We start from the raw sequence: 15011 nt of genomic DNA on the forward strand, positions 1-15011 counted from the left end.
ACAGCTGAACAGCAGCAGCAATAAGAATAATAACTAAATACAAAATCTGCTGGTTTCAAATTTGAATTTTGCTGTGATTCAAAAAATATGTATCCAACTTTGAAAATTGAGTATTTAGAGTCGAAAACAATGAAAGCAATCAGTTTAAGTTATATAGCTAATGAAGTTTGATATACAATACTCATTAAGGGTGCAGAAGCGAATTATAAGAAGTACGCTAATCAGTACCGAAGAGAAGGCAGTGCAGAGTACATTGTGATGTGATGTAAAACTATAAGAGCTTCTCCAAGTCGAGCTCAACAAACGAACAAGGGTCTGGAATGTCGAAGTTTGCAAGGACCTGAATCCACAGACGTAAATTCAAAAACACAATCAGAATAATATAATCCCATTAGGAAATAGGACTTCAACTGTTGATGAAGGGCCAAAAATCAGTAATGTTTGGAACTGAGGTTTCTCTTGGCAGTGGACATTCCATTATACAAAATTGTCAAAATAACTTAATAAGAGATTCATTAGGAAAATGGAGAATTTACAAGCGCAATGTTGTATCCATTACGAGATAGCAGGTCAATTCTTTTACAAGTTCAAGAAAACAAATTGTCATTATCGGCCAACCATAGAATCTGAAACTGCTGAAAGTGTTTACTAATTAAAACCACAAGGGTTCTTTTCTCCGTGATATCCCTTTCTCTTGCTTGCACCATTTTACAGAAGTGCAAGATAAGTTGGTTTCCTTGTATCTCTTCCAAATAATTATAAAAATGTGTTCTTTACTTATAAAAAAAAAAAGTGTAACATCATATACTGATTCTGTCATGAGCTTAATTGAAGAAATTAAATCAGAGTTAAAGTGGAAAAACTTATTTAAGAGTTATTTTAAATCCTTGAAGACTGTAAGCCTTGAGATTATTTATAAAACCTTTACCATCTAATGGAACAGTCATATCATGTATGTAAGTGTAAATGTTTTAAAAGTCTGGTAATATGGGAAGGTGTTCCTATAACCTAAAGATACAAGACTTTCTAAAAACAATAGTGCTTGACAGAAAATTCCATCATCTAGGAAAGAATTCAATAGTTAAGGAGCTTTCAGTGATGACTGGCTCCGAGACATTGCATGATTTTGAAAATCAACTTATTCACCAACAAATACCATTAGATGAAAACATATGTACCTCGGGGTGCACAATGCCAAAGTTACCAATGTGCTTTCCTCTGCAAATGACTCTTGCTTGTCTTCCTTGAAGAAGCTCAGGCTCCTATGAAATTAACAACTGTGAGTACTTTGTCACAAGGGCAAGAGAGATTTAAAAGCAACCCATGACAAAGGGAAAAGCGTACATCTGAACTTTCTATGTAGTAGCCTGAAGTATTGCCAGGTGTTACAAATGGAGTTGCAGTCACTTCCATTATTCTATCAACTAGACCATGTATTAGCTGCAAAACAAAAGTGTTTAAAAGATCTGGTAAGTTGAATGGAATCATTTCAGAATAAGATATTTATCAACACTTTTATTTATATTTCTTTTGATAAATTTTATTGTGGATGGTGGAGATGGGATTCAAACCCAACTCTAATTAGTCTGGTTTGGGCCTTAGCTTATACCTAGGGCTGAACTTGGTATTTCCCAACTTCAGAGCTTCATTTTAACATGTTAAAGGTGACAGTATGCAAGAGAAATAGTGATTCCATATCAAACAATATTTTAAGATACAGTGGAAATGACAGATGCAATAGAGTGATAGACAAAATTACAAGTCCTGGTGCACTATCATCACTTAAGGTCATTTGAAAAGGACTTGATCACTTGGGAGACATAAAATACAGAGACAAGAACCAAGGACATTTAATTTATATATATATATATATATATATATATATATATATATATATATATAGACACAGAAAATAAAGTGGAATTTATACCTCAAATCCTGAGTTGGCACCGCAATACAGAGCAGCAAGGTGACGACGATTAATTGCACCAACATCCTTAGTGTTGTCCAAGAAGACTACATCCCCTACTTCAAATATCTAAAATGAAAAAAGCATCAGTTTAATGTTTCACACACAAAAGCCTTCATCAATCAAAATAGATACAAAATTCAAGGCAGCAGACTGCATGAAGATTTTGGCAACTCTATCCGGTAAGTTTGTACTTTGTAATCATAATGTCCACCAATCCAAAAAAAAAAAATCACAATGCGTCTAATAAGTTACTTTTCTCATACAACTATGACACTGAACATCACTTCTCTTTCAAAGAAATTTGAAGCAACAAAATCCATAGTAATCAAAAAGAAAAGAAAAAAAAAATCATTTCTTACACATTATGCTATAAAATTATACTGAGAAATAAAGAATATAGGTTGAGTTGGAATTTCCCAAAACTCAGCATGTTATTTCACAGTTTTTCCTTTCTTTATTTCTCTAAAGTTTTTCAGGTTATAACAGATGCATAATATTTGTTTGAACTATAATATTACATATGCTACCAACTTATGATAGAACAAAAGATACTGCAAGTTTATGAACCTTTTAAGAATGTTTTGAATCAAATCCCATAAGACATGTAAGGAGAATAAAAAACAAACTGAACCCAAATTTCTGGGTCCCACTTCTGAACCCAAATAAATTCTGCTAACCTATGTTTTTCTTTTTTGATGCTGATGATGATGAGGGGGGACCAAATTTAGCAGTTTCAAGTATAGGTTTTATGGGCACTCAAATGTAGTCCATATCTTCAAAACCAATAGTGCGTATATAGGAGCAGTTTCAAGTGTAGCCATAACAAGGGCTTGTGCATCAAGTAGTAAATTATATTTCAAGCGTAGTAGCTAATTTTCCAGCCTCAACCAAAACAAAAGGAAAAGGTAAGTTAACTTGGTTAATAACTTACTATGTTTTGACCTTTAAATTACTTTTCTTTATTTTATACATTAACGTCTAATTTATTAGTAGAACATAAGGCTTCATAGCATTACAGTTCAATGAAGTTGGATAAGATGAATAGCTTTAAATTCATAGGTATGAACTATAACCTTCTCCTAACGTTCATTAAGAAACTGCCAATAAAAGCCAATGGCAACGATGGCTATAAGTATAACAAATAAGGAAATGAGCAATGACAACGATGGCTATAACAAATAAGGAAATGAGCAAAGTAAATGCCAAATACCTTTATAGGTTTCGGATGGTCTTTATTGTGTCCAACAGTTTTCAATATGCCTGGCATTAGACGTGTCCGCACAACCTGGTAAAGATATGACAGAAAAATAAAAATAACTGTAAATGTCACAAGATATAATGGCAGTGGCAGAAGTAGTGAAGGGAGCAAGGGAACTAGCACAAGAAGAAATGTTTGTAACAAGCAAGGAAACTAGCATAACAAGAAAAAGCACAACTGTCTACAGATAGGCTCAGATATCTTCCAAGAGAACATTTCCAAAGTTAGTACAAATAGCTAGCAGACTCCCCCAAATACATGCAGGGAGGTCAAAGCTAGATCTAGACATTCAGAAATTAACTTTTCTTATTGTCCTCATTTTCACCTAAACTAATCAAAACCACAGGTAAACCAAGTCACGTAGCCTTTTCCTTCATGGCACCAAACTTTTATCACCACTCCTCAGTCAAAAACCTCAAGATCAAAAGTAAATCCATAAAAACATCAAGGCTTTTGTCTAGCTTTGCATCTCAATCATCACTAGTCTTTGATTTCCTCCCATACTTTCTTCTGCTGCAAACCCAAACCCACCACTAATAGAAGTATAGAACTCCCAATGGAAGGAGAAAAAAATTTCCTGGTAACTATGCAAGCAACATGATCAATATAGCATCTTTTTGTATCTTTTGATTCTTTTCTACATTTAAATAAATGATAATTTCCATTGTTACAAGTGCTAGAGGAGAAGTTTTCAACTAAAGATTTTACATACATGTATAAGCTTCCCAAGACAATTTATACGTCCCAAAACATCATTCTATCAAATTGCTCAGGCTTAGAGGCACTTTGATGCATAAAAAAAAAAAAAACTCAAACCAATGTCTTTACATCTCTTTCTCTGGATAGGACCTGTGAGAATTATCCCATGAGGCTTCTACAGAATTCTACTTAAGAATTGATTTTTGTTTCAGATGTAATAGGAAGCATTAAAAAATATCCTCTTCATCATGGATGTTTTCTTGTTTTGTTCTTTAGTAACAGCAAGGACTCAGATCCACTACCAGTTGCAAGTGTTTAAATTTTCACGAGTTAAATGAGTTGTTTTGTGCAGAGAGCTAACCTCAAACTCAGAAGTACGAGAATCGGCAATTACAACTGCCGAATTATCTTCTCCATGCTTCAGCAGGGAGGCAATTTCTTTTTTAGAACACAATATCCATGTCAACACCTCTGTGTAACCTGCCATTGCAACCTAAAAGAAATATATAAAAGGTTAGTCTAGAGTGAAAGCCGTAAAGGTTGCATGTGGAGATCGAATGTCAAATCGCACATGGAGTACTTACTATTATCAGGCTACATGAGACAACAAAAGGAACAAATTTCTCCCTCACCAATTAGAATGAACTGTCCCTTACCATAATAAATTATTGCTAAGCTTGATGTAGATGATTGTTAACTCTTCAGCATCATGGGCCATGGAAACCCATAGTCCACACAAGTATACAGGTGGTTAAAGGGTTCAAGATTGGATAAGGAACTAGTGGTAGCCGTTCCATGGAAATTTGCAAGATTACAAAGTAGAAGGGGTTATTAGACTGATCCATATACTGCAGGAAAGAAATGGTGACAGAACAGTGTGGGCAGTTGACATGACGGGCTGTAATAAGGCTGTTGCTCTAGTCTTTTATATCATCAGTTTATAACAGGAAGATGGGAGAGATACCCCCCTAGAATAAAGTATGTTTCAGAAGGCCCTCACACTGCAGTAATATTTTTAGAGAAGAGAATGAAGTTTGAATCCATGATCACAAAGACAACAATGATGGTCGCCATTACTTCAGTAGCAATAAGATTTGTTTTGAGAGAGATAACAATGCACTACAAAACATTATGTTACATAATGTAGTAACAAATTCAGAGCAAAGGCAGCATGTAACTTTGTAAATAATGTAAATTCACACAAGAATAATCATAACCACAATAACATCTATTTAAATAATAACAGAACTGCAGAGATGTCATCAACAATGCAAATGAACACATGAATGCATTGAGATTACCTCCATTCGAATCAGATCACTTAATTGACTAAGTGGGAGGGGCTTCAACGATGCAAGCTTTCGTTTTGGAATTTCATTGTAGCCAAAAGCAATTGCAACATCCTTGAGAATATAGTATATCAGTTAGGAAAAAAAACTGGTGCATTGGAACATTTTTTTTCATAAATGTGCCAGAACAAGTACCTCAGCCACATCACAAGCATGAAGAACATCACTTCTAGTGGGAGGAACAGACACAATAAACTTGACTTGCTCATCTTTAGAAACAGATTTCTTAGCATGCAGTTGCATTTTATGCAATAAATCTGCCACCTGAAATGAAAGTATTATGTAAATCTGCAATTTTTAGTATAATTTTCAAGAACATATAATTAATTTGTTCTGACAATGGGTAATCTGGTGCTAAAGCAAATCCAGAGGTTGTAACAAAATGAAGTTGAAATTAGAGTCTTAAAGCACAATACTTGATTTTCGGCCAAGGAGGCTCCAACTACGCTGTTAATGTATGACAAAGATACATCCATTTCGTAGACTGAAAGGTCAGGACAAATGTGTGATTTTCCATCAGGATATATTACTTTAACTGGTTCAACTTCAAACTTCCTTTCACAGTAAGCTGAAAACATAGTCACCTGCAATAAAGATGGCAAATAATAATAATAACTATACAGAAAAATACATTAGAAGAAAGCTTAAGCATTCAGAATCCTTATACCATTGTGTTCAAAACAATATTGGCCTTTGTCAAATCTGTGGCTGTGCATTCAATGAACACATTCCTTGTATTTAATTTAATGGCAGAATGTGCACCATTAATAATAGGAGGCAAAGACAATAAAGTTCTGCACGAAAAAACAACAAAAGTTCACCAAGTTAAAAAGACTTCAAATAAGGACTTTTTCATTTTAAAAAGTAAATCATAAGCTGTCACAGTAGTTCATAGTGTGCGAAGATGGCTTGCGCCGGTTAGATTGTTTTCAGAGTAATTTAAAGTACCAAAAGTGATACATTTCAAATGAACTGTAGTCTGTAACATACAGATAATATGACAGAAGAATGAACACAAACCAGTGCAATAAGATATAACAAAATCATGATATTTATACAGTTTAAAAATTTAATGTGAGGGAACAGGAAACTAAATACCTGTTACGGTCATATATAACAGGAAACACTGGTGAATTCTCAATTATGTGTAAGAACTTCTTCAGTTTCAGATCATGCTGCAAATACATGGAGCAATTGCAGATACATCAAGATATTGCACCATACAATAACAAGAAAATAAAATAAAATAAAATATTTCCTAATATTAGCATTTTAAAAAAATGAGAAGCCATGTTCAGGTTTCAACCTCTCTGTAATATTCCATCAGCTTATCAGCTCTGAAACTTTCTTTCTGGAAAGAACCAAGTAAACATATTAGCATAAGCACCAAGATACCCTTAGTCAACAAAGAAAAAGACACAATAAGACCATTAACCTGTTTCAACGGAACAAAGTTGATTTCTGAGGGAGGCAAAGCCTGAAATTTGAACCACCAAAAAAAATCACTTGAGCAAAAACAAAGAATTTTCATCATTAGAAATATGAAATTAAAAAAAAAAAATGAATAGCAAACAGAACTGTTCGCAGATAAAACTCTCTTAGACCCAGAAAACAACCCCTTTGACCAAACTCAAAGTTTTAGTAAAGCATATTAACTCTATCTGAAAGTTTCTTTTGGTTTTAATATTTTAATATTCCAACATTATGCTTAATATTATTCTTTACACAGTATTTTAACCTATAAATGATTTTGAAGACAAATGGCTTATTGATGAAGTTAAAATTAGAGCACATCACTTATTATTTGGAAAGCATTTTTGTGGGGCAACCAACATAGAAGTGGGAAGGGGAGCATTTTATCAGACACAGGGAGTAATCAAACAAATGTTTTTATACTGTCTGCTGCTTATTGTACATCTCTGTAGAAGCCAAGGGCAAGGAAATTACATATATCAAGTTAAAAGAGAATGTAAATGATATGTGAACAGTAAAGCAAGTTCACAGAGAGAACAAAGGAAGCCATTGCCATAAATTATTAAATTAAAATACCTCATATGTGAAAGGGGATTGTATTGTATCCAAGTCATGAGTTCCAATAGCAACCAAGGTTCTTCGCCTAGAAAAACAAAGATCAAGAATCAAAAGTGCATAAAACCTCTAGCACCAAGAAAACTAGAAAAGCAAGAGAGATGTACCGTGTACGTATGTGGCTGAGTGAACAACCAGTAGATGAGAATAACAAGCTATAACTATGTCAAACTATTTGAAACATTTTACTGTTCCAGCTTTGAAAAAGTATAATAATCCAGAAGAATAACAAGCACTTACTTATCAGGGACAATAAAATAGAAAAAAGTTAATCAAAACAAAGACAGAATTTGAAAAACTTCACTCCTCTTGATGGGGGTTTACACAGAGCATCAGGGAGGATGAACAGTAAAAGACAGACTCCTTAGCAGTCTAACTGATATTCTCATTGGCAATTCTATCTTCTTCCTATATATTGAAAGTTTAGGACTAAACATGGCGGTGCCACTATACTCGGAGGACCCAACTAGTATTAACTCCCCAAACAAATATTAGCTACTTACTGTTATGGGCATCCAAAGGGTCAAAGCAATTGAAACTAATCTATTCCATCAAGGAGGGCTAAGAAAAGAAATTGAAAGAAAATATTAAAATGCTCAAGAAACAACTTTTGCTTCGTGAATATGAGAGAATTACCGGCAAATGTTCTGATGAAGTCGATCTTGTAGATCAATAAAGCTATTATATCTTGCTTCATCAAAAGTTACACCTCTTAAAACAGCACAGACAACAAACTGTCGGATCTTTGAAGTCTGCAAAGAGGAACAGTGATCATCACATATTCATACACAGAATTAGTTACCAGTTAGCACAAAGGTAGTAGGACCAGTAGGTTAAACTACATGTACACCATGCATGAGAATAATAATCAACAAAGGTAATACCTCAGGCTTGACGTGCATTTTCAGCATGGATTCTTCACTGATATTTGCAACCTTATATGTAGGTATTGGATCAAGCCCATTAAAAATGCGAAGGGCTTGAACTAGCCCCTCGAGGCAAAGTAAATCATACCTGTAACCATAATTTAAACAAAAAGGACATATCACTTCTCCAGGCTATAATTTTCATATTCGCAGTGGAAGAAAAGATGAACTAAGATCTCAACAACTTTCTTCAATCTGTGATCCTAATCGGCAATCTACAATATGTATACAAGAGATAGTTGCCACTTGCCACTACAAAAACCAAAGTTCTAGTCTTTCACACGTACAAGTTGTTAATTTTAAATCATCACTAAATATTAAATTACTTCAGTTTGGTTATTTCATCCTAAGTAGTATATAATTTAATGATAATGATAATGATAATTAAGAGCACCTGTTAGCGGGAATATCAATCTTGTATATAATTTCCTCATCTTCAGATGTTTCTTCGTCCTCCAAATGCTGTTCTTTCCGTTTAATTGCCTTCTCTGTCGTCTGCAATGACATATGTGCATAAACTCATTAAGTAACCATCAGACATTAACTTGAATTCAATAAACTTTCTCAATTTATATTATTCCTGTGAAGAGGCAAATTAACAAAAAAATGAATACAAACACAAGAGTTGACCGAGATTAAATCTTTCAATAAAAATAGAAAATGTCATTAAAAAATGAGCAACATTTGACATAATGCACTTAAATCCCACAGCCTATACGTTGCATTGATGAATAGAAGGCGAGTATAAGAGCACTTACGACATCATCGAGCTCAATTCCAAACTTGAAGCACAATTCTTCAAATTCTTCTTCGGCTGGGATCCGACAATAGTTAAAAGAATATATCTATATATATACATATATGAGTAACAAATAAAAGAGAGAGAGAGAGAACTAACTGTAAGTGCGACCGAGAGCTTCAAAGAGCCGATCTCTTCCAACGCTAACGGTGGGCATGGCGGCGGCAAAAAGATGGACGGATGTGGAGCTGCTGTGGAACGGAAGTGAAAAACCCTGAAAAGATGGTGTGCGTGAGTTCTCTTGGACCGGAGGATATGAACTGGGAAATGGGAATCAAACCGGTTTACATTATTTTCTTTTCATAAAATTTGATTGTATTTAATTTCATGATTTTATTAACATTGACATTTTAATATTTTATAATCTTAATCTCTTTTTTCAAAACAATATTTTAAAAACCAATAATTTAATTGATTTTTTTAATATGTAATTTCATAATATTTTTTATTATGTAATTTATGAATGTTTCCTAAACAATAATAAAATATAAAAATATGCAAATTATTAAATTGTCTCATAAATTAAAGTCAATTAAATAAAAAAAAAAATTGTCACAGAATACCAAATATTGGACTAGCTAAGTTAGTCAGACGGTTAGTTTGATAACCACAACGCTTCAAGTTTAACTTTTAGTAAGAGCGGCATATTAGTCTGTTTGGTTGATAACCACAACGCTTCAAGTTTAACTTTTAGTAAGAGCGGCATATTAGTCTGTTTGGTTGATAACCACAACGCTTCAAGTTTAACTTTTAGTAAGAGCGGCATATTAGTCTTTTTGGTTTTTTGATTTGAGGTATTCAGTTAGTGTAATCTAGACTGGTTTACCACATTGTGGCTCTTTACCAGCAAGGATCACAAGGTGTTAAGTGCACACCATCACGTAGTGAAACTGCGGATTTCTCTTATCATAAACCTATTTATTTACAAAATGCTTAATGGAAATATGACAGATTGCCGATTGTATTCATAACAAAGCGAGTATGATCAATATTTATGTTGCAAGCCTGCGACTTGAGGGAGTATTGAATGCAAGTATGTAACTTTAATTTTAGTGTTTCAACTTTCAAAGATGGATGACTGGATGAGACTACCTATACTATATGGCAATTGCTACAATGTCCAGTTTTTCTTATGAACTTGCAAAACTCAGAGGAAAACATCGTACATATCTTATGTTTTAGTACAAAGAAGACATGTTATAAATTCATGTACATTGCAGAAGACTTCTGAAACTAGAGGGGAAATGTAACAGTAAGCAATTCATATCATTAGACTAAACCTTCCTTCTGCACTTGTGGATACCGTCCCCATAAAACTCGGCCATTCAAATACACAAGAAGGATAGTAGGGAATAGCGAAGCAAAAGTGGACAGCCAGCCTCATCAGTCATAAGAAGATCTTCAATCCAGACCTGAAGCAGTGTTACGGAAAGCAAACCTAGTCTTCCTTCTCTCCAACGCGCTGTGTTTCTCTAGCTTCTGGCTCCGAGGCGGAGTAGCTTGCACTATCTGTCTGGTCTCTTGTGCCAACCCTCAAGGGTTCCTCCTTTAGAGATTGAATGATCATCACCACACCAACCACAAACACAATAATGGTAACCGATCCAACCCCAATCATCGAGTGTATAAATCCCATAAATGAAGGCCCTTTAATTTGTTTCTGTATTACACTTCCTTCCCTATACCCTCCAACAAATTGTGTGATATGGGACCGCTGATCATCTTCGCCAATCGTCTCTGAGCCAATGACCTATGTAAGTTTCAGCAAGAAAGAGTGGCTTAAGACACAATATTATACAGAGTAGCAGAAAACGTTCATATCACAGAAAAAGCAAAAATGATAAGCATACAGTGTCAAACAAGTTTAACTCCACCAAAAGGCTTAATCAAATGCATATATATGCATACATAAATAAAGGTAATGCAGTTCAAGCAAAAAAATCCATGCAAAATTAGCCACCTAGGAATAGTTTCCTTGTGCTTGCTAACTTTTTTGTTCAAAGACAAGTAGACAACTATGTTTCAAGGTAATGCATTGTTAAGATGTAAGAACTTGGAATGGCATGCATAGTGTGAAAATGAGAAAAATCTCTCATGTTATTAGCACAAACTGTTCCTCAAGAGGAAACCCCAAGGGAGGCAAATTTCATTATTTTCAAGCATTTGCATCTTTTCAATGAAGCAAAGATTATCCTTTTTACTCTTTGGCTCCCAGCATTACCAAGTATATCAAGACTTGAGATGCTTCCTACAGATTAAAAGAGGCTATTTATCTAAAAAGATAAGATGATTTACTTTATATTTGGATTAATTTTCATATGATCAATTGTTTTACTCTACATTAAACAGGCAATGCCTAGCATCCCTGTTGTAATGCAACTGTCCAACAACCATTGACCAAGTGGCACTTAGATATAGTTCAAAAGATCAGACACGGCGTGTATGGCTGTTGGCATCATGCAAGGTGAGGTAAAGGAAGATGTATAATAACTTTTTACTTACAGTAAAGTATTCCTCATCTCCATCCCAGACAATCATCTTTGGAAGTGGAGTTTTCTTATTAACATCAAATGACTCAGCAAATTCTTCCCATTGCTTGAATCCAACAAAAGCAAATACCAAATCACGGTTTGCAGATGCAGCAGCCTTCAAGTTTTTAATTAGTCCCTTAGACTTCTCATCTGTTTCATCCTCCATGATCGTGAGGACAATTTTTCTCTTATCATCCTTCAACAACCTTAATGTATCATGATTTATTGGCAAAACCAGAGGCAACAAACTCTGATTTATGTAATCCTCAAGGAATTTCTCTGTGGTACAAAAGACGGAAGGATTAGCCATCTGCAGTTGCCATCATGTCCAAAATCTAAAATAGATAAGGTTTTTGTTTCAAACTTCACAAATTATCATTTGGTGTACATAGAAAATAGAAGTTGTTAAAAGGTTGCATTCACTAAATTTTATCAGCTAAGCAGCTTATGACAGCCACACCAAAACGATGTTGTAAATGTCATATTCACTGAACTTGATCAGCTAAGCAGCTTCTGGCAACCACACCAAAGGGAAGTTTAATAGAAACTTCAAAGGCATAAACTAGCTTAAGACAACATAAATGTCATTTCACATCCGAGTTATACAGAAAGTAGAAGCACATATTCATATCATTGGAGAGGATTCAGATCTAAACTGACTATTAACCATGACAGCAACTAACAGTTCTATTCACAAAATGTTATAGGAAGTTCATTCACTAGTTTATTAAAGGAACTGTAAATCATTTGGGCATCATGAAAGATATCAAGGTTGAGAATAGAGAGCTGAGCACGGTTATTATATATTTAAGTTCTTACTACAGCAAAGGAAGCCTTATGCCGTGACATATCAAAACACCACAAAATTCAAAAATGATAATTATTTGTGGAGTTAATGGTGGTCAAACAAATAACTGACAATAAACTAACCTTCAAAGGGGCCATAGAAAATGCTTTGTTCATTGTAGTTTGGTTGAAGGGCTAGCAAAGCAGGAACCTTATCAAAATCATATAAAGACATGGTTTCATCTGAGAAATCTTTTGCTACAGAAAACCATGCTTTTTTCTTATATTGGATAGCCAAATTTGATATCAAGGATTGGTCCAAGCCAAAGCCTATGAACATAGGGAAAAAAGAGCCAGCCTTCTCAATGAAGTCACCAACGGCGGAGTCCGAGTCAAGAACAGTCACATCAGGTGCAGCATATTTCTTCAAAAATTTAACAAGCAAATCTGCTTTTCGTGGTCCATTAAAATCTGTAGGAACTCCATGCACAAACATCTTTAATGTGGGATATCCACTGCATTACAACAGAAGAAATAGTTTCAGCACACTCTTGTTAATGCATTAAATGCTAACAATTCAACATTAGTCCTTAACTTACAAATTTCCTAATTGAATCTATCTTTTTTCTTGTTAGTTCAAGGGAAGAGGAGCAGATCTCAGATTCCTAGAAAGAAAATGTTAATCTGATTCAAGTTAAAAGAATTATCTTTTAGAATCCAGCAAGCACTGGAATCAATTCCATCGGTACTACTTTATTCTGATGAGAAAGGATATATAGCAAACATACTCGATTTCATATTTAGAACCAAGACGTCTGTGTTTGTCAGCATTAACTTTTGCAATCACTATAGGCTGCTTCATTTCAGCCAGGATGGCAGCAGCTTTGTCCAGCTGCAAAGAAACATCTAAGTTTGTCAGATTAGTTCAGCATTAAATGTTTGAAGGCACAGAGAACAGAAAAACGAATTAAAATGCTTTTCTAACTCTAAAGTAAGCTATCATGGAATTACTTATCACGAAGGCATGAATATGCATATTAGGTTATATGCTACTTACTTAGACACACACACACACCACACAGTTCAGTACAGAAAATGCCATTTTAAGTTCAAATCTAACAATTTTCGTGATTTCACTTGAAAATCCAGCAAAAATAACGCAAATTTTATTTATTTCAGAATGTTACGATAACTCTAGTTGAGCTCATCTATGCTTGTTACATTCGGATATGAAATTTAACCAGTACACTTGAATCGACAGCGGAAAGAGAAGAGAAATGACCAAACCTCGGGAGCGAGACGCTTGCAGTGACCACACCAGGGGGCGTAGAAATCAACGAAGATATAATCAAACGTGGATATGGCGGCGTCAAAGTTAGATTCGTCCAGCTCCAATACCGTCCCATCGACGGTGAACTGAGGCGGCTCCGTGGCCGAGATCGCCGGCGATAGGAGTAAGCAGAAGAAGACGATGATCGCCGGTGGAAGCATACTTAGTGTAAATTTGAGTGCATAAGATTACAGCGAGGTGATAGTTGTCAGTTGTGAGTTTTGCCAATTCCCCTTATATCATCACTTCTCCTGCAGATTGTTTCCCATTGTTTTATACGGAGTACGTCTTATTTGGTTTTCAATTTTGACTTTTGACTTTGTAGACCTATCCTAAATTCCTCATAATAATAATAATAATAATAATAATAATAATAATAAAGCCTTTCAAAAATAATAATAATAATAAAGATTTGTTTCATCACTTCAATATTTTTGGTGAAGTAAATGGTGTTCTAAACTTCTAATATTAAATATGATAATTTTTATGTAAAAAATAATTTAATAATAATAATTCGTTGGTGATAATTCTTATGTAAAATATAATTTAATAATGATATATTTGTGAACATTTAATCATATTTTAGACTGGATCTATCATGTTTAAATTGGAATTACGGAGTAACAATGTTTAGAAAAAAACAAATTTTATTTGACTTTTAATGATATAATCTTTTTCAAATAGTAAATATTTGAATTTGAATTGCATTACACTACCGTTCTCATAAAAGAATGATGTGTGTTAACTATTTTATATGCATTAATTTCTATCATATATAACATGCAATCATCATAAATTCAACCTGTCTACACAAGTGTGACTCTTATAATTTTGATCATTCAATTGTAAACAAATAGTCAATTTAATTCCTTGGTTATATGCACTATCCCAAACGGTCCCTAAATATGTACTCTATGTTCTTTACTGCATAGTTTTTTTACTAGGAAAAAGAATGCTTCAACTTGTTCAAAGGAAAAAAAATAACGGTTAAAATTTTGAGCATTCTCAAGACGTCCACATTTCCTGCCAGAAAATTTATAAACATTCCATAAATCGTTTTAAATCATTTTCCTAAAAAAGTTCAAAAAACGCATTTTCTAAAAGTAGAGTAGACAATTAATATTTATTCACATTTAAAGAAAAATATTTACAAATACACAACATTTTTTTTTTTAAATATTTTTACTTTTCTATGGCGTTAGTGTCCAACACTTCCGAGTGTCTTGTTTTTTTCTTAATGCTACATGGGAGATTAGGATGACTCATAATTGAA

General features: G+C 34.1%; 2 protein-coding genes across 2 annotated transcripts; both read right to left on the bottom strand.

Annotated features, from left to right (window-relative positions):
• Positions 1-47: 47 nt before the first annotated feature.
• Positions 48-9359, bottom strand: LOC109175963 (phenylalanine--tRNA ligase beta subunit, cytoplasmic). The gene is made up of 19 exons (XM_019325344.1): positions 9191-9359; positions 9051-9106; positions 8687-8787; positions 8251-8380; positions 8003-8118; positions 7328-7394; positions 6714-6755; positions 6585-6629; positions 6377-6453; positions 5946-6072; positions 5695-5862; positions 5414-5542; positions 5231-5332; positions 4291-4422; positions 3183-3257; positions 1931-2038; positions 1345-1440; positions 1179-1262; positions 48-340 (listed from the first exon to the last, which is right to left on the bottom strand). The coding sequence occupies exons 1-19, from the start codon at positions 9246-9248 to the stop codon at positions 272-274; spliced, it is 1782 nt and encodes a 593-aa protein (XP_019180889.1). The 5' UTR covers positions 9249-9359; the 3' UTR covers positions 48-271.
• An 840-nt stretch (positions 9360-10199) lies between these two features.
• LOC109176207 (protein disulfide-isomerase 5-2) lies at positions 10200-13993 on the bottom strand. The gene is made up of 5 exons (XM_019325662.1): positions 13696-13993; positions 13197-13300; positions 12553-12923; positions 11594-11901; positions 10200-10841 (listed from the first exon to the last, which is right to left on the bottom strand). The coding sequence occupies exons 1-5, from the start codon at positions 13897-13899 to the stop codon at positions 10530-10532; spliced, it is 1299 nt and encodes a 432-aa protein (XP_019181207.1). The 5' UTR covers positions 13900-13993; the 3' UTR covers positions 10200-10529.
• Positions 13994-15011: the final 1018 nt, after the last annotated feature.

This window comes from Ipomoea nil, unplaced genomic scaffold, assembly GCF_001879475.1.
Source record: "Ipomoea nil cultivar Tokyo-kokei standard unplaced genomic scaffold, Asagao_1.1 scaffold0688, whole genome shotgun sequence".
Classification (NCBI taxonomy): Eukaryota; Viridiplantae; Streptophyta; class Magnoliopsida; order Solanales; family Convolvulaceae; genus Ipomoea; species Ipomoea nil.

Coding starts and splice junctions, on each gene's coding strand:
- LOC109175963 (XM_019325344.1), bottom strand. CDS start 9,248: ATGCCCACCGTTAGCGTTGGAAGAGATCGGCTCTTTGAAGCTCTCGGT. Junction 5,543..5,694: donor CCTCCTTGGCCGAAAATCAA/GTATTGTGCTTT, acceptor CTTTCATTTCAG/GTGGCAGATTTATTGCATAA. Junction 5,333..5,413: donor ATGCTTGTGATGTGGCTGAG/GTACTTGTTCTG, acceptor TATATTCTCAAG/GATGTTGCAATTGCTTTTGG.
- LOC109176207 (XM_019325662.1), bottom strand. CDS start 13,899: ATGCTTCCACCGGCGATCATCGTCTTCTTCTGCTTACTCCTATCGCCG. Junction 13,301..13,695: donor GCAAGCGTCTCGCTCCCGAG/GTTTGGTCATTT, acceptor GTTTCTTTGCAG/CTGGACAAAGCTGCTGCCAT. Junction 12,924..13,196: donor GGTTCTAAATATGAAATCGA/GTATGTTTGCTA, acceptor GTTGTAATGCAG/TGGATATCCCACATTAAAGA.